Consider the following 20,489-nt stretch of genomic DNA (forward strand, 5'->3'; position numbering starts at 1 on the left):
GGCAACTTGGGGATGAACCTGAGCTGCTAACCTGAGTTAAAAGCTAAGTTGCTGTGTTTCTACTGCTGTTTTAACCCAAGTTGGCTAATGTGGGTTAGCTAACATGAGTTAAAAACGAGCACACCTTTTTCTGCCGTGTTGATGTACCCTATAAGGGTACGTCTACACTGTAGACACTCACAGCTGGCTCATGCCAGCTGACTCGCGCTCGCAGTGCTTGGGCTGCGGGGCTGTTTCATTGAGGCATAGACTTTTGGGCTGAGGCTGAAGCCCAAGCACTGGGACCCTCCCACTTCACAGGGTTCTTGAGCCCAGGAACCAGCCCAAGCCTGTACATCTACACGGCAGTTAAACAGACCTTAGCCCGAGCCCTGCAAGCACAAGTCAGCTAGCATGGGCCAGCCCCGGGGTTTTCATTACAGTTAGACATACCCTAAGACAAGTACCAACTGTGGTCTCTAAGGGAGGTCCACACTGCAGCTGGGAGTGAACCTCCCAGCCCAGGTAGACAGACTTGAGCTAACACACTGAAAGTAGCAGTGTGGACATTGCATTGTTTGGGAGACTCAGGTTAGTCTCTCAGACTCAGGGGGTCGGGTGGGCTTGAGAGCTCAAGCTGCTGCCCAAGCCAAAACATCCACACTGCTGTTTTTAGCACACTAGCTTGAGCCCTGCTAGCACAAGTCTGTCTTCTCAGGCTGGGAGGCTCACTCCCAGCTGCACTGTAGACATACCCTAAGGGCCATACAGCAGTTAGAGTACATGGCGTTTTGCTACCTCTGAGTCATTTTGTGTCTGATTAAGAGGATTGGGATAATACAGACCCATACAGGAGTTCATGTGTTAGCCCTGTTGGCAATGTACTCATCACAGCACCTTGTGAGCTGTCGGGGGGAAATGAATAGATCCAGTAGTGCTGTTTCAGCCACTCCTGTCAGTTTCTTTTATGCGGCAAAGCAGCCCTTCATGATCAAGAATGATGAATGCTGCTAAGATTCAAGGAGTCTGAAAACGGAATTGTGGTACCTGTGCAAGGCTATCATTAGTCCATCCATCAGGCCCAGGAGGGCTGCCTCTATGTCATGTTTTGGACTGAAGCCTGATTGAGAGGCATCTAAGATGTTGGAGGAAGTTAGGTGCTTGTGTCCATCACTTAAGTCTCTCAGTGACATTGCAAAGGTTCTGGGAGTGAGGGGGTGGCTTGGTTCCTTAGGCAGTTGTGATCAATGTATTTGACATTCTGAACATTTCAAAACTCTCTTAACATTTCAGACCAGACTGGTAAAGGATTTCAATGGCTCACCTCATAATTCCCTCCTCAGATTATCTTCATGAATTCACCATAACATCTCTGTGAGGGGTTCAGTCACAAAGACCCCCTGGGACTCTCACCCGATGTGCTGAAACTACCTCTGAGCCCATTTTCTCTGATGGCTTGGGACTCCGGAACCCTGTCTTGTTGAGCCAGACACTCTAGCCTTCTGCAACACAGACCGAGGGTCTGAACCATGCCCCCAAAGCTGCAGACTTAACTGAAAACAGCTCAGCAAGTACTCCTATCTCCAGCACCCAAACACCCAGCTCCAAATGGGATCCAAACCCCAAATAAATCTGTTTTACTCTGTCTAAAGCTTATACAGGGTAAATTCATAAATTGTCCGCCCTCTATAATACTGATAGAGAGAGATGCACAGCTGTTTGCGCCCCCAAAACAAAAGTGATTTTATTAAGTATAAAAAGTAGAATTTAAGTGGTTACAAGTAATAACAGACAGAACAAAGTAAGTTACCAAGAAAAATAAAACAAAACACACAAGTCTAAGCCTAATACATTTAAGAAACTGAATACAGATAAATCTCACTCTCAGAGATGTTCCAATAAGCTTCTTTCACAGACTAGACTACTTCTTAGTCTGGGCACAATCCTTTCCCCTGGTACAATCCTTGTTAGTTCCAGCTCGGGTGGTAACTAGGGGTTTTCTCATGACTGGCGCTCGCTTTGTTTTGTTTCACCCTCTTTTATAGCTTTGGCACGAGGCGGGAATCTTTTGTATCTCTGGGTCTTCACCCCTCCTTCTAAATGGAAAAGCACTAGGTTTAGGATGGATTCCGGTATCATGTGACATGGTCACTTGTCACTGTAAGATCTCATTCTTCATTACCCACGTCAGGTACACAAGAAGGCTTGCAGGTAAATAAACCCATTCACAACCAATTGTCCTAGTCAATGGGAGCCATCAAGATCCTAAGCTGCCATTAATGGCCCACACTTCGCATAATTACAATAGGACTTCAGAGTAATACTTCATATTTCTAGTTTCAGATACAAGAATGATACATACATACAAATAGGATGAATGCACTCAGTAGATTATAAACTTTGTAATGATGCCTTACAAGAGACCTTTTGCATAAAGCATATTTCAGTTACATCATATCCACACTCATTAGCATGTTTCCATAAAACATATGGAGTGCAACATCACAATCTCTTTCCTCATGCTTCACGGAATCATTTTAAATACATTACCAGCAAACATTAACTCCTTTTGAACAGACCAGTTATGATGAACTAGGGATGAGACATCTCTCTGTCTCTGGCCACCCGTTAACTGTCATCGTTTTGATCACATCATGTGTTTCTTGTATCAACTCCTGAATGTTTAGTTCTATCCAGAAAAATGTTAAACATTACCTGACATCTAATGTGTGAAAACGTTGCTCCTCTGAGGTTGAATGTGGCTTAGATAAAACACATCGGTAGACATATAGCTTGGTTCAAGAGAAACTGAGAAATCACTTTAGATAAAAACTTAGGGTATGGCCGCAGGGTTACTTTGTCTTTGGAAAATTGGTTGTAAGGAGGCTTTGCCATCAAAGCCTGCAACTTGCACAAACTTCTTGCAGACATTATCACCACAAGGAAGGCAGTTTTCTGACACAGAAGGGGGAAAGAAGTCACCAGAAGCTTGAGCAGAGGTCCCATAAGAGCTGTTAAACAATATTATGGTCCCATGAAGGAACCAGTTCTTTAACCAGTGAGTAGAGATGAGACTCCTTTGAAGAACCTCACTGCCATGGAGTTTGAAAACTCCAACTTCCCATGGATAGGTGGATGAAATGCTGAAATAAATTTCTGCCAGGTGGACTCTCGATTAACTAAATGGAAGACCAAAAGAATGAAGGTATAACAGGTACTCCAAGATGTCCTGGATAAAAGCCAGCATCAGTTGAACTCCCTGAGCTGACGACCATACCGAGAATTGCTTCCATTTGGCCAAATAGGCTGATGGAGAGTTTCCTGTTGTTAAGCAAGACCTGCATGACCATCTCTGAACATTGTTCCTCATCGTCATCTAGCCAGGCAGCAGCCACGCTGTATGCAAAACCTAACCCTGGTGCAGAGTCAGGAGGTCAGGATGAAAAAGAAGGAATATGGGAGGCTGAACCAGTAATGTGAGGAGGTCGGAGAAGCAACGTTGCCTCAGCCACACTGGACCAATAAGAATGAGCTTGGCACAATCCAATTTCAGCCTAAGAAGGACCTGTGGGATGATTGGAATTGGAGGAAAGGCATACAGGAGTCCAGATTCCCAGTTCAGGTGGAAAGCCTCAGTCAAGGAGACTAGACTAAGGATCCCCTCGGGAGCAGAACAGGTTGCTTTTCTTTTCTGTTCTTGTGACAAACAGGTTGATCATCGGGATGCCCGAAAGGACACTGGGTTTCAGAGACCACTCGTGAGTCAGGGAGAAATTCCTGCTGAGGTGATCTACCAGGTGGTTATGGGTCCCAAGTCAGCATTTGGCCCCAGGGGTAAAGTTTTCCCAGATGCAAAACTGCCAGAGCCTGATTGCCTCCTGAGAACACATCATGGTGGTATTGTTGGTGAGTATGAGAACTGCTGAGCACATGATGTGACCTTGAAAGGCTAGACAGGCATTGATATGCAGAGAAGCTTCTCATGCTAACCAAAGGCCTTTTCAGCGACCCCAGATGTGCTCCCCAACCTATTAAGGAGGCATCAGTGACTATAGTCCTGGTCGGTGGAAGCTGACTGAAAGGAACAACTTTGCACACATTGTCCTGAACCGGCCACCACTGAAAGGAACCCAGAATCCATGCAGGAGGTTAGACCAATGTATCCAAGAGATAGCAATTTGAACCATAGACTAACTTCAGTCACATCTGAAGAGGCATATTGAACTACCTGTGTGCATGCGGCCATATGGTCTCACAAACTCAGGCATATTTGGGCTGTGGTTGAAGATTGAGACTGCAGCTCCAGACATAGGTGGTGGATTGCCTGGAATCACTTTGGCAGTAGAAGTGCTCTGGAACTCAAAGTCTATCAGGGCCCCTGTTTATTTTGAGATCCTGTCATTTTAGTGTTACTCTTCAATACCATTTTCAATTAAAGGGCCACTGTCAATGTAGGTCATTCAGGTAAATAAAAAAATCCATAATTATATTACTAATACCATAGACTAAATTGAACAAATCTAAAAACCCAATTTACTTTTTTTGTAATGATTACCCATACACAAAGAGCAAAACATATATCTTTTAGCCTAGATGAATTTTATTTCAGATTAAGAAAAATTGATGAGGGTATTTGATATAATTTCTCTGTGAGAATAAGAATGTAGTGAATGACTCTCTAACATTTTGCACATGAATTGAAACTGAAAATTGCATTTTCTTCCAGCTGTCCTCCCTTATTATAGGGAGACCTCTCTACATTTAAGGGAACAAGATAGAGAAAACAATAATCCATCTTTTAGAATTTGCTACTTAATTTTGTTCCAGAATCCACTCTTTGTTTTACATCTCTTTTGCTTACAAATATATGAACTAAGTATAAATTTATTGTCCTCTGGAGTCTGCAGCCACCTTGAGCTTTGAGAGGTGTGAACTGCCCATTCATCTCAATGGGTTGTTAACAATGAAACATAACAAGGACAGCTTAAGTGGAAATGTTATTAACTATTTCACTTCTGATGCATTAATTATCATAAATATCAAGCTAATATACTTCTCTGTTGTTGGATGTAGTGGCAGATGTCAGGGCAGGGCTCAGAGAGGTAACTGGTTACTGTTGAGGTGTGGGGAATGAGGAATTCTACACCTGCCACCTCCAAAATTTAAAATCACCTCCTCTCCTCCCTGGAAAGGAGAAGGAGAAGCATCTTTTACCGAATAACAAAGCCTGAATTTACTCTTGTTTGTCAAAAAACTCAAACTACCTTCTGTGCCTTCGTGGGCGCCAAAAGACCCAACTGTCTCCTATTCAGCAGTCAAAACATCCAGCTTCCCCTCAACAACTTCTACAGTGTAATAATGGATTTTCAATACAAAATTCTACAGCACATTCCAATTGAAGATTTTGGCGCAGTGTAAAATAAATTGAATTTAATCTCAAAATAAATAAAATAAACCACAAGGTAAACTCTCCTGATTGGACTGAGGGAGAGTGACAGTGCCACATAACTCTGAGGTAAAACTGGCATAAAATACCTCTACAGAAAGAAAACCCATCATTTCTTTCCCCCCTTCTCAGTCCAATGTCAGTTTTATAATTAGCCTAGTGTTGCAGTTACGATCTTTTGTGGTGTTCTGCTAGTCAACAGATAGACTTGAATTCAGAGTGACAAGGTTCAGGCTACTCCTGGGTTGATTGTATATTGCCTGTGTCATTTCTTTTATGGACTGAATTGTGGATTCAAGTAGTAGGCTGTTTGATTCTCTGGAAGAAAGGAAAATGACTGTTCCATGAATAGTAAGGTCTAATTTATCAGATCAAATGGCAGAGTAACGGCAGTGAGATCTATACTGTACATGAGACAGACACCCACACGTTGTCTGTTTGTGCAATGCCAATATTATTATTTGAAACCAGCCACTGTTATCAATGCCGGAGGGAATGCTGAAGTACCTCAATCTGCCAGGAGTGCAGTTTGTAGATCCATTAGCAGGATTTCAGGCACCCGGGTTCAATCAGCTTCTTCTGCAGAACATACATGCTAAGATAGCAGTGACAGATAAAGTTAAGGCTTCTCCCTGACAGATCACACTGAAATGACACATACTGGCATTGATATGAATCACAGGAACTGATGATGACATGCTGCATAACTAACCTGTCATATGCTGTGCTGTGAGCTAATGTGTCAACAGTCCACAAACCATGTTACAGCATTGGAAGCAAATTAAAATATCAGAGGGCTACATGATCTGACATTTACCACCTGTCCATTTTTATAGGAAGAATTGTCACTTTATTTTATAACCACAGCTTAGTTTTCTATTTATAAAAACAAGTGCACGATAATGTTTGCCACAGATTATGGGATTTATTCCACTTCTGAGGAAAAACCTTCAGAGTGGTGCAATTCCACTTGTATTTATTTTTAATCTTGGTCAGAATCATCTTTCATACCTATCCAATGTTTATTTTCAAAGATTCCATTTTTAAAATCAAATATATTATTTTATGGGTAAAATAAGTGTACACAACTTTTGAATTCACATATCTGGTTTTAAATATTTTGCATTTGTATAACATACATCAATTTTTGCAAAGGAAGGCTATATGATTTGAACTACCCACATGATTTGAAGCACTGCTTCATGATTAATTCAAAACACAGCTACTAGGATCTTACTCCTTGTCTGTTGCTCTGATTGCCTGTTTGAATCTCAACTCTGGCACCCCATTTCATACTGCCTCTAAATCAAGCTTCTTGTCCTCACCTTTCCTTCCACTCTTCTATTTATTATTTTGGGACTATAGGCACCATATTGTCATTCAGTCAATATTGGGGCCCATTGTGTTAGTCGTGCATACACCGAACAGGAGAGATGGTTCCTGTCCCAAAGAGCTTCCCACTTAAATAGACGAGAAAGACAACAGAGAAGCAAAATGTTAGAAGTACTTTTGAAAAATGTTGTCTGATCATGGTGTTCCCTTCCCTCTCCACTCCGCCAGCCTTAAACACCCAGCTACTTCTCCCACAATGATCTGCGCTCTCTTCCATGATGCCACCTACATGCAGAATGCCCTCCCTGAACCTGAGCTGAACATGACCATCTCCACCTCTAAATTCCTCTTTTACCTTAAGATCCACTTCTGCTGGAACAAGAAATTGGCCAACTAATGATGGGTAGATTGTATAGCAGCTGGCGATAGCTGATTCAATTTATTAATTATTTAATAAAAGAGAAAAGGCCTTTGAACAGAATTGGAATAATCAAGCTATGCACATTTGCTTATTTATAGCCTACATAACCATGTGACTGTTCGTCTCCCCTCCCCCCATTCTTTCCTATTGTTTGTTCACTCACTTTGTGCCTTCTTTTACATTATATTTTCAACCTTTTGCAGTTGGAATCATGTTGTCTGATGTGTTTGTACAGTTCCTAGCACAATGGGGCCTTATCCTGGCCGGGGCCTCTAGACACTACTGCAGAATAAGTACTAGTTCTAATAATAGCATTGGTGGCATGAAGAAATAAAGTACGGGAAATTGCTTCAATGGAGAAAAAAAGCAGACAGCTTTATATCAGGATCAAGTAGTTTTTATAATATATGGTTACCATTTTTGGAATTTGAACAAAATAAATATATAGATAATAAGAGATTGATCAAACACAAATCAGTCTTTTAAAGGTAACAGTACAGGTTATGAATAAGATTTATTATTTGTGCTGAAAGTTTGTATATGTTAATGTTAACAATTAACACAATTAACATAAAAAGTTAAAAAAGTAAAGTAAAATGTTTTGTGGATTCATTTGCAGTGTTTCTAAGTGTTACTTGTTTTCAGATTATTTCTTCATTTTATACAGATATTTTAATTTGTATTACAACTATTTCTTTGCATGTGTAGACTTGCCCCGGTTTATGTCAGTGTATTTTTTTTAGTAAAAGATTCATAAGAGAGCTTTTAAACAAGTAAACATCAAGGTTTTTTCAGTAAAACTAAAACAAAAAGGGAGGTTTAATTCTGATTGTGGTTTCTATTTTTGGGACCTTGACTTTATAAAAAGTTCCAGCAGTTTAACTAAGGTGTGTTTGCTAAATCTATTTCCTTAAAATGTTTCAAACCTCTGTGACTTAGACTTAAACCCAACTTATATTAATTTTCCTTAATTCAGCTACTGTCCAAATTCAGTTGTTACATTTTGTCAAGCAGAGATGTTTCAGCACCATACGCACCTGTTCCTTTAGGGGGCAGTGCTGAAAATAAAAGCATGAAAAACCTAGAATATCAAGTTCATATTGTGATTTATGTCAAGTTTCCACTGATGATGGAATAATTTTCAGAAACATGCTGTAATATTTGGTCTTTGTTAATATTTATAATATTGACTTTAATTATAGGAAACGTGAAGAAGAAAATAAGAGGAAGGAAGCAGAGCTGTTGAAGGGAATGCAGAACCTGGTACTCAATAGGGTGCAAGTACAGCCACATCCTGCAAATAGAGAGAAGAGTAACAGAACTCCTAGCACTCCACAGCTGTCTAGTAAACAAATTGATGTGCATAGTAACAGGCTTTTCTGCAGTAGCATTGCTCAAAACCAGGCAGGGAAAAACAATAGAGGATCACCTGCAACCTCTCAAAACAAAATGACACCAAAGGAAAAATGTCTGTCTGCAGAACTACCAGGTGAAGATCACAAAAACAAAAAAGGTTTGCAATCAATGAATTGGCTAGACTGACTATGCAGTGGATGTCCAGTGATATTCTATAGATGGGCTCTGTATGACCATTTCCATCATGGGAGCAAGCATATTGTGCTCCCTTTTTGTTCTTTTATCATTTAAGACAGACATACAGGATACTAATATATTCATTTGGATATGAATCATATTTTAGTATGCAAGTTCTGTCAGTTTACATGGTCATAATTACAAATATTTATTATGTGTTTTAGACTTAATATTCAAAATGTTTCAAGACAAGTGGTTGGTAGTGGAGCTTCTTAGTTTATCAGGGGTTCTGTTTCAAATGAAGGGAGCTGAAAGATAAAAGTTCATCTGTTAAACACCTGTCTTTATCTTCTGTTCTTTTTCTCAGTTATTTCCTATCATATATGATAAGTGGATGTAAATTGTTTTATGTAAATAGCCGTGTTTCCCCTCCTAAGCAATTAGTATTAAGTACAGTGTTGCTTTACTTTAAGAAAAAACGTTTTTGAAATACCCGTGGGTTTCTAGTGAACTTCAGTGGGGAAATTTTATATATAGACAGACTGTGCAAGATGAAGGTCCCCAGCACATAGAAGGACTTTTGCAGGCTGCTCCCAGTGACAGGGCACTCCTACAGTGTCCCATGGCATTTGGGATACTTTGCATCTTTGGGGCAGTCGGGGGAAGCACTGTGACTCCCTCCCCCACATTGTGCAAGAGATGCTGGGAGGCATCACATTCCTTAACGTCCTCCCTACATTTCCACACACACCTTTCCCTAGCCCCCAAATACCTGTGCAAATGTCATTCAAGGGAAACTGCAAGATTAGTTCCTCTTAAAAGGGTTATAATCTTCCATCATACTAAGAAAAGATTTACCCAGCAGGAGAGCTAAAAGTACACATACATTAGAATTGTTTGATCTGAATTTCCAGTGCATACTTAGCAATCCAAAAAAGAAATAACAAAATATTATCCAAACACAATTAGTGACTGGGCCACTAGTGGGAAAAACTATTTAATAACCTCTTGGTTTGTAACGCTAGTTCATGCATTGAATCTGCATCGTAGCTACATCACAGAAGAATTGTACAGGTGTAACTGAGGGCATTGTAAGAGCCTGCTGCTCTCCAGCAATCTCAGACCCCAAGAACTCCTGCTGGTCTCTCAAATGTAAAATTAACCCCACCTCCTGTCTGTTCTTCAGACAACTGGAAGTTTATTACCATGGAGCAAAGAAAAAGGAAGTGAAGGATCTGTTTCTTCAGCATCATCACCCAAACGCCTTTATCTTGGGAGCAGGGAAATGGCCTACTAGACAGCATAGTTAATTGACCTTATAGCAAAACCAGATAAAAGATTTCTCTCTTAGATGTTTGCATGATAAGGCTATATAGTTGGGTAATGATAAACAAATAGTAGTGTAAATCTCGGCATCTACAGTAAATGCCTTCTCTCATAAACACCACATTCAAATATTAAGGTTGCAAATATAAAGAACTAAAAAATCAAGACTTGCCAGAGATAAGGTTTTCCATTGCAGAATTAATATGTATGGCAGAGACAGGAGGGAAATGTGGTATGGTGAAGATAAGGGAGGGAAAAGGAAAGGGACAAAAAGCTTGAAAGATGCAGAAAAAATGAGGAACGGGAACAAGAAAAAACAGAAGTATAAAAAATGCAAAAGAAGTGTGAATACCCTTTACTTTCAACCTCTCCCAACCCCTCCTTTGCCAAAACTCTCCTGTGACATTTCCCTGAGTCTCACCAAAATCATCTTTCAGGATTTGCTCACAGTGACATGTCCGTACAGCTGACTTTTTATAAAATGCAAGTATCACAAAAATCAGGTTTCCATCTTTCACAGCCAGAATTTAGTTACAAACTCTATTATTTAAGCTCTCAACTTCCAGTTAACTTCCAGGTAACCCCTGAACAAAAAACACACACGCAAAAGATAATAAGCTTCTAAAAAGACAGGGATGTGTTGATAAAAGGTTTGTTGTAGTTGTGTTGGTTCCAGGATTTGAGCGAGACTAGGTGGGAGAGTTAATATCTTTTATTGGACAAACTTCTCTTGTTGAGAGAGATGAGCTTTCAAGCTTACAGAGAGCTTTTCTTCAGGTCCGGAAAACATAATCAGAGTGTCACAGCTAAATACAATGTGTAATAGATTGTTTAGCATAAGTAGTTAACACATATTTCAACGTGATGTGGCCCGTTAGCACCGCTCCAATCATAGGGAGGAAAGAAAGGGAGGGGGAGGGAAAAAAGCAGCTGAGGGTTGCGGTTTGTTAGTGGGTTATAGATTGTTGTAATAAACCATAAATCCAGGCTCTCTCTTCCATGATTCCAGTGTCCATGATTTTTAGTATCTAGCAAAGTTATTAATTTAAGCTCTCAGGCTCATCTTTTGAAAGTGTTGTGCAGCTTTCCTTTGAGGATGAGGACTGTTAGATCAGATCTATAGAGGCTCTTCATTTAGTGAAAAACGTTCACCCAAGGTGATAGTGTATTTGTCTTTTATCTTTTTCCTGTGTGAGTTCATTTGAGAGCGTAATGATTGTCCGATTTCACCTACATAGTTGCTATTGGGGCATTTAGTACCTTGGATGAGGTACACCACATGTTGAGATAGGCATGTGTAGTAACCATGGATCTTGAAAGGTGTATTGTGAGGGGTGTTGATCATTGTAGCAGTGGAGATATGTCTGCAGTTTTTCCATCTGTTGTTCAGGCAGAGAGTGGTGATTCTTTGTATTGGTGTGTCCTGGTCTGTGTGGAGCTTGCTTCTGATGATGAGCTTGGAGAGGTTAGGATGCCAAAGAACTAGATACAACAAGAGTCAAACTCTGAAGCCCTTAATCAGTTCTTTTTTGGGCTAAACTCTCATAGATATCAAAGTTTTACCTGAATAAGTACCAAATTGGGAATGCAGGATTTAGTCTTAAGGGGCAGATCCTACAGTCTTTACTCAGACAAAAATCCCATTAAGTGCAGTGGGGTCCAAGATTTGGTCTTTGGCGAGTATCAAGTTCTTGCTTCCCAGCAGAAAGCCATCTGCCTTTTAGAAAGGATTTGCATAGGATTTTGTCCAAAACAAATGACTGAATCTGGCACTTTGGAAGGAACTCCAGCATAGAAATTATAAGTGGCTTTTTTGCACCTGCTATTAATGTATAAAAATTAAAATAAAAGTTAGTTAAAGACTCCTATCTTCAACCTCTGCTCTTCACTCAGGCAGTCCTATTTCCGGTCTTCACTCTGTCTCATGAAGCAGCAGAAATGACTATTAGTTCTGAGTTCGCGGAGTAGAGAGAATTTTACACATGCAAACCACTCTTCACATGCCATGGTGTACTTGCCAGTCATTATCTCCTGGTTTTCCTACTCAGAAAAAGCTCACTTCACTCCTAAATATGGTCTGTACCTTTTAGAACCATTTTGTTTTTCCCCATTTTGTTTTGAATTTGACCATTTTCAATTCCTTCTCTTCTTAGTTACTTGCCTACTCACTGAAAGTTCTATAGCAAATTATTTTTAACCATAATAGTGAGTCATGGTTGACTTTAATTCAGGTTCTATCTATTGTACTCATGATGCAAACAGCAGGTCACCTGTAAATTTCAATATGATGGATTCTATTTTTAAAGGGTTGTCTCACTTTTCCTTATCAAGATAGGAATGAATCTGTTGGGGAATCAGGGATGTTGTTCTGACAATACTGGAAATGTGCTACTTGTGTACTTAGTATTGGCCCATTCCTGCTCATATTGATGTTGGTGGGAGTTTTGCTTGTGACTTCACTGGGAGCTGGATAATGCCCTTAGTCACTGTCATATTATGTTCAGAGAACCATCCTATTTTGATCTTTTTAGCAGATAAATGTATAGACGCAAATTAGGAAAATCCTGTTCTTCCCACTTTTTTTTTTTTTTGTTAAAGAAGAAAAAACATAGTACATTAAGTCTGATCTTAGTGTGAACTGGAAAACACACTTTGGATTATATATTCCCATTGTATATTCCAAGAATATAAAAATTTCCCTCCCGCATTCCTAGAACTGAATTAAAAAAATATTTATACACCCCAGAGCACATTGGGCTATTTGCCTACATGGCAATCTCGTTCAGATAGATTAGTAAGAATAACAACAGTCTTGGTATGTACCAAACCCTGAGTTGCCCTGAAGACGAGACTATGGACAATAATCCCTGTTTCCTACCTGTAAATCAAATGTTTATATGCCATAACCTCTTATCCAGACAATAGATCTCTGACTTCTCCACTGAAGTTAAAGGAGTTACATCAGGAATAAATTTAGCCCAGTGGGTTTTTAGGTGCTTTACTGGACTGTATAACCTAAGCGTTTTCTATGGCTCTACTGTGATTGTATTTTATCAAACACACAATAATAACAAATTTATTTTTTCTCTCTCTTGTCTATCCATTAGCTCTGTCTGCATGCTGTATTGACTCCTTTCTGTGCTCTAGCTTTTTCTCTGTTCTCCCTCGGGGCTCCTTACTAAGCAAATTCTGCATTGCAGCCAAAGCAAACAATCTGAGGGATTTTCATTTTGTGCTCCAGTCCCACTTCCAAGCCATTATCACCAGAATGTTTAGAAGCTATTGTCACATGTGGCATGCTGTCCCAAGCGTGGACCTGGAAATAGGAAAGAGAAAATTTACAGCAAGGGAAAATTGGGACTTTTGTAGTTTGATTTAGGATGTTGGAGCAGGAATCTAGAAATTGAGTGTGTTTCACCCTGGCACCCCAGTATTCATCACTGTCATGTAATTAGGATATATTTTGTACAAATATTCCTGGTGAGGTATCATTCTAAAAGTCTTGGTCTGCTAGACATGAATATCTCATTGGACTGATGTTGTGAGGTTGAAAACACTCACAAGCAGCCTTTCAGGTACAATAAAAAGACCAAATAATGTTAATGGCTTATTGAGGAAATGCACAGAAGCACAAGGATTACCCCAGGAACTGTGTATAATGGAAATCTCTCAGAGATAGCACTACACAATGGGAACTGTTTGACCCGGGTCACAGCAAAAGAGCTTTCCAGCAAGTGGGAAGAAGATATAAGAGGGGGAAATGACATCATGATGGTACCTCACTCTCCCTACAATAACACACCTGGAAACACCTGAGGGACAAAGGCTGAACTGGGGGAAGTGATGGTCCCAGGCTAAAGGGATTTCCAACCTGTGTATTAAAACCTGGGAAACCCAAGCTGCAAAGCAAAGGCAGCCCGTGCCTTAAGAATCTGCCAGCCTGTTTATCACTCAGGATGAGAATTTGCTAATTCATATCCAACCTATCTAGTATGTTAAGCTCAGTTTGCATTTTTGTTTATTTATTGGGTAATCTGCTTTGGTCTGTTTGCTATCACTTATAATCACTTCAAATCTACCTTTTTGAAGTTAATACACTTATTTTATGTTTTAATCCAAACCAGTGTGTGGTTGACTAAGGTATCTGGGGGAAATCTCAGCTTGCTTACCACAAGTGTGCATGGTCCTCTTCACATTGAGGGAGAGGCGGACCGGATATTAAACCCATATACTGGCCAGATTTGACCAGGGCAGGATGGTACTGCTCTGGGGTCCTAGGCTGGGAGACTGGTGGTTAGAGAGCCTGCATGTAACTGCAACTGGCTGTGTCCCTACCTGTGTGAATGCTGGTGAAAGTGCAAGATCGGAGGGCTTTGCAGCTTGTCACAGCAGCATAGTGTGAAAGGGAGCCCAGGCTGGTGTGTTGAGGGCTCAGTGGTACTCCAGTTCTAGGTGGCACCCCGGGGGGGAACCTGTCACAGAGTGCTCTGGACTATCTGTGGGAGGGGATTACACTAAGTATATAGAGTGGGATTTTCATTACATGACAGGATACGTCATGGCTACATCGAAAACTTCTTAGACATGCTATGAGTGGTGGTATTCTGCTGTACTTTATTCAGTAGAGCAAGCAGTTGGGTAAATAGGATTGGGTGTTCCATTACCATACATCGAATTCATGTTCACAAGGAAGGCCAACACATCAAAACAGGTGAACATTACTTCTCAGTGTGAGCTAGTCTAGGTATCTGATTCAAATTTTGTGTCAGCAAGAGAAATTAATTAAAAGTTCACAGAGTAACCAAATAAAGAAGTTAGGTTCCTTTTATTCCGTGGGTGTTTTTCCCCTCTAATACTTACGGCCTATTCACTTTCTTTTTCCATATTTCTAAATCTCAGTATGCCACATAATGGTTATTATGCAAAAAATGAATTGGAAAAATAAGCTCATTTTTGCAGTATCAATGATCGTGACATTGATTTTTCATTTATCTCCCTAAAGAATTATCCAGAAAACACACCAAAAGCAAGACAGCTTGTGTCCATTTCCATTGTGGTAAAGAAAATGATGGAGCCAAGGTTGAAGCCAACCATCAAGTTGTGGCGGCTACAGAGTGGTATGGTGAAAAGCACAAGGAGCAGTCTGCAAGCGCGAAAGGCTTAGCACATGGCAACGAAAAGCACATCCCTTGTTGTAACACAGCCAGTGTAGGGGAGAAATTAGCAGATCAAAGTCAATCTATAGCTGGCAACAGAAGCCATTGTGAAGGAACAACAGGGCACTTGCAGAATATTAACTGCACTGATGGAAACTCAAGGAATTCAAGGCAGGGTGAAACACTATCAAAAGGCAAACCGCGCATGCTGAAAGCAAGAAAAAAAGAGTTAAACAGTGAGAGATGTTCCCCAGCTGGCTCCAGTAGACCTGGAAGTGCCAAAATGAGATTTGTAAACATCAGAAATGACAGTTCACATGCCGTAGTACAAACTAACAATGTAGCAAATAATGAATTAGCAAAAAAGACCTGCCCTTTACTGTCTATCAAAGCAGGAACTACAAGACCTGTGCCAAGTGATCCAGTAGCACACGCTATTTTTGATGATAGTCTGAACTTGGAAAAAATAGATATAACGGGGTCCAAGAATGCGGATGATGGATTATGTTCCCATCTCACATGTCAGAGTATGAATATTGAACTTATCCCATTAGAGATCCGTATGCAGATAATAGAAAAGGAAAGAACAAGAAAAGAGCTATTTCGGAAGAAGAACTATGCTGCTACTGTTATTCAGAGGACATGGAGAAGGTAAGACGATTGTTCAAAGATAGGGGAGAGAGAGATACAATAAGATAAAACACAATCAGAGTTCTTTGGGAACTTGCTTTTTCTGTTTTGTCCCTTTCCCTATAACATTAATAGTGATAAATCAGGGATTTAATTCTCTGTCACTAAGTAAGTAGAAATGTGTGCTACTGGCCAGGAGTCATTAAGTCAGTTCATAAAGAGTGCAAAGAGAGTAATGACTTTTAATAGCTAGTTAAAATATAAACATTTTGTTTAGAACATGGCTATTACTTCACAGAAAACAAAGGCCCCAAATGTATCCCCCATGCAGCAGTTTAAACTACTTTTCTAGCAAAGATTTTTGCCACCTCTTCTACCACCTCCTTCTACCAGCTCATGTGCAATTCCACACTGACCTCTGAATATTAAATATGGTCCAAATAGCAAGGTGTTTGGCAGCTTAGATGTACTTGGCAGCCAATACTGGAAACAGTAGTTGTAACTCTACTCAACGGGAATGATTGTTGCATAGAGGAGGAGGAGGAAAGGAAGGACTGAGGTCTACCAGTGCTTGACCTCCCCACAACTCTATCTTATCCTCACAAGTGCAGAGAACTTATTACGTGGTCTATGCACATCAGATCCTGGTGGAAGACCCTTGCTAAATGTACCAATAGAATCCCAAGTCACTGCCAATATTACTCATGGAGGAAGGTACTATTCAGTGAGAGTAACTGTGGCAGAATCTGGCCCATATGACTGTAAAACATTGAGATTAATATTAGATTCAGAAATAAAATATTTGATAATCATGTTTCTTAATATTTAATTTCTAATTCTAAAAATTGACAAAAAGAGCGTTAGCCAGTTATCGGCAAATGCAGTATATCATACATTTTTAATTCCTCCTTTCTACATTTTTGAGTGGAATGTTACTTCTTCATTTTTTGTGTGAAGACAGAAAACTATAATTACTAACGTATACCGATAATCTAATCTTTCCAAGTCTCTGTGTACCTTACTCTAAAAAGTGTTAATTTCCTTTTAAAATTAAATAAAACAAAAGTTTTATAGATTGTCCTGAATTTGGTATTCTCAGCTGTGACCACCGAGGCACAGTGACAAACTGCTGAGAAATATAGCACACTCACCCCAAACTGGTGGTTATTCTATACTTAAATATATACCAAGCCAGTATCCAAAATAAACTTCTGTCTCACCACACTAGTTAACAAGAATTCAAAAATGCAGTCTTCTTAAGCATTCCAGCCCTTATTTCACCACTCAGACACTAGGCTTTATGATGAGTGGTTATTGAAAGCCAGTTTCATCAAGCAAAAGGGTTCTTCTGATCTCAAGAGATCAGCCACATACCCAGGTAAATATATAACTCAGATCTTGCCCAATAATCACACTGCTGCCAATCCTTTAGTAAGTAAAATCTAAAGGTTTATTTATAAGAGAAAAGAAGAAGAGAGTTAAAATGGTTAATAGATCATATACATACAATCATTGCAAAGTTCTTTTATCAGGTTTATACCCTGTTTCCCCGAAAATAAGACATCCTCCGAAAATAAGGCCTACTTACAGTTTTGCCTCTCGTTGTAATATAAGGCATCCCCCCGATAATAAGACCTCCCCGATAATAAGGCATCCACCGATAATAAGGCATTTTTCATTTCTGAAAAATAAGACATCCCCTGAAAATAAGACCTAGCGCATCTTTGGGAGCAAAAATTAATATAAGACACTGTCTTATTTTCGGGGAAACAGGGTAGCAGTAATGAAATAAACTGCTGGCTTGTAAAGTCTCTGGTAACTTCCAAAAGATTGGAAGGTTCTCAGTCCATAGATTGGAATGTTCCTTTTGGTTGTAAGTCCATAGTCCAGAGAATCCGAGCACGAAAGAGACAAGATGGAGATGTTGCCAGTGTCTTTTATACCCTTTACCACGGGCCTGAAAATTTTCTGTTTCAAACACAAAGCCCACAGCCCCAGTTTGTGGAAAAGTAGAGGCCCAAGATGGAGTCCAGGGTCACATGAGCATATCACATGTCATTACATGCTTCGGTGACTCACAGGGGCAACCATTAAGGCTACGATTTAATCATGGGTATTTTTAGTAAAAGTCATGTACAGGTCACGGGCAAGAAACAAAAAATCATGGCCCATGACCTGTCCATGACTTATACCATAAATACCCCGATTGAATTGTAGAGGTGGGAGGGGTGCTGTGATGGGGGTGGTACTGTAGCGCAGCACCAGCTGCAGGGGGCTCACTGCCGCTCCTGCCACCGCCTGAGGAGTAGCCCTAGGATGCCTGCGGCACCAGCTGCCAGTGGGAGCTCCGGGGGGCCCGCTGCCGCTTCTGCCACCCCCGGGGGGAAGCCCTGGGGGCCTGCTGCTGCTCTGACCACCGCTGAGGGAGGGGAGAGAAGTCCCAGGGGGCCCGCTGCGGCTCTGACCGCCGCTGGGGCGGGAGGGAAGCCCTGGGGGGCCCGCTACCGCTCTGACCACCGCTGAGGAGGGGAGAAAGCCCTTGGGGGGACCGCTGCTGATCTGGCCACTGCCAGGGGGCGGAGGGAGGGAGGCCACGGGGGACCTGCGGTTGCTCCGGCCACTATGGGTGGGGGAAGCCCAAGGGCCAACCACTGCTCAGGTGGTCTCCCAGGCCAGCCACATCGGTCGCTGTTTGGGCGGTCCCGGGGACGGGCTGCCAGAGCCGCGGGTGGTGTGGCTGGCTGCAGAGCTGCTCCAGCAGCAGCCAGTGTGGCTGTCCCCAGGGCAGCTGCTCGGGCGGCTCTGGGGTCAGCCACACCAGTCCCTGCAGAAGTCATGGAGGTCACAGGAAGTCACAGAATCTGTGATTTCCGCAACCTCCGTGACAAACATGGAGCCTTAGTCATTACCCATCTGGCTGGGGCATCCACAGAAAGGCTCACCAGGCATGACGAGCTTTTTCTATGGCCCATTGTGAGTGTTAATTGCCTTTGCTGGGTCCTCAATACACAGCTTCAATGTAGATTTTACCAGGTGGGTGTTACCCCAGGAACAAACACATTTGGGATACAGATATATAGAGCAATATTCATAACTTCAGATACAGTGATGATACATGGATTTAGGATAATCTTATGTAGCACATCATAACTTTTCCATTGACACCTTACATGATTTACTTTGTACAAGATTTGTTGCAATTGTCTAACAGTAACAATATTAATGATATATATGGTCACAGTTCAATCATACAGTATCACACACATATACAGTCCAAGTTTATAGTATGATGGACATTTATTTTGCCCATTGGGCTTAATCATGCAGAAGTGTGGGTAAGGGTTGAGAGACAGAGAGCAGTCCTGAACTGGTAGGGTGACTGAGCACGCTGCTTTGTACAATAAGGCTTACAGGACAGATTGTGGCCTAACTTGTGTAGCCATGCACGCTAGTAAGGAAGCATAGACACCCCCTTACCATCTTGCACTGGCTACTGTACTGCTGCTCACAGCATGGGAGTGGCAGCAGGTTTCACAGAACCACTGCATCCCCCATTTGTGGGCAGTGGGTGGAGCTTTGGCTCTGTTCTCCCTTCCGCAGCACACCAGACAGCATCGGTGGATGATGCAGTAGAGAAATCTCTGCAGTGCATATGATTCTCTAGTCCGGGGGTAGTGAGTAGGTGGACCGCAGGCCAAATCCAGACCACCAGACGCTTTTCAGTGATCAGGTGGGCTAGAGCTACCACATGGCCGGTATTTCATCAGCCTGGCCAATTTTTTTATGGATTTGCCAGTTGCCCTAAAAATAATTTAATGTGTCAAGTATTTTTAACATGGGTCTAAAGATTTGCATTATTGTCACAATACACTGGGATGTCTAATGTTAAAACTTTCTGTGTCCAGCTAAAGATGCTGCAATGTTCCTTCTTCTGCAGTTTAAGCGGTAACAGATCAAAATTGTTGAAAATACAGTGGCTGTCTGCTCACCAGTGCACTTTGTGTGTGAGAGAGGGTTTGAGTCACGTGAGAGTGAGGAGACGTGCGATGTTATCAATCTAATCTATACGTTTTCTCTCTCTAGATACTATAAGCGGCTGTTGAAGGGGGAAGAGTTACCGAGTAGCCTTGTGATTGGGGATTGGGATTGTGATCGGCTTGACTTGTGGGTAGGGGTTGCCGGGGTTTTTTTGCATTTCAAAGGTGGTAATCCTAGCATGGGCTGAAGCTCCCCTGTGGAGACCCCCACAGCAGGGGGCAAGCGACTGGACTAGGCTGTGAAGCACAGTGTGTCTCTGGGCGGCTGCTTGTGCATTCATCATCAGCAGTGCAGGGATGGGCCTGTCCCTGGAGCCCTTTCCAGCCCCCTGCCCCAACTGGCCTGTTCCCTCCCCAGTCCACCTGCAGTCACCTGCTTCTGTCATATCCCAGCTCTCCCCAGGGCTGCTATTTGCAGTCTCCTTTGTCCCTCCCACTACCCAGAGTCCCCTTCCTGCCCCTCTGCTTTCCCAGCCCCCAAAGGGGCATTGCATGGCTAGCTGGATCATAGTCCAATAGCTTCACCTCCTGGCTCTGAGCTCAGAAGTACTCACACACACACACCATGCTTTGCTGTCCAGATCCTAGCCCATACCCATTCCTCTTCTCCCTTGCCCCCATCTCTGCTG

General features: G+C 41.7%; 1 protein-coding gene across 9 annotated transcripts in view; it reads left to right on the top strand.

Annotated features, from left to right (window-relative positions):
• The window catches only part of INVS (inversin), a 211,298-nt gene that overhangs the window by 173,680 nt on the left and 17,129 nt on the right, over nucleotides 1-20,489 (top strand). For 7 of the 9 annotated variants that reach the window (XM_024099606.3, XM_065587212.1, XM_024099607.3 and 4 more), the window contains 2 exons: nucleotides 8,381-8,691; nucleotides 15,040-15,844. In XM_024099606.3, coding sequence (XP_023955374.2) covers nucleotides 8,381-8,691; nucleotides 15,040-15,844 — 1,116 coding nt within the window. The remainder of the gene's footprint in view (nucleotides 1-8,380; nucleotides 8,692-15,039; nucleotides 15,845-20,489) is intronic. The other 2 variants (XM_005292613.5, XM_065587213.1) reach the window with 1 other exon arrangement.

The sequence above is a fragment of the Chrysemys picta genome, chromosome 2 (assembly GCF_011386835.1).
Source record: "Chrysemys picta bellii isolate R12L10 chromosome 2, ASM1138683v2, whole genome shotgun sequence".
NCBI lineage: Eukaryota > Metazoa > Chordata > Testudines > Emydidae > Chrysemys > Chrysemys picta.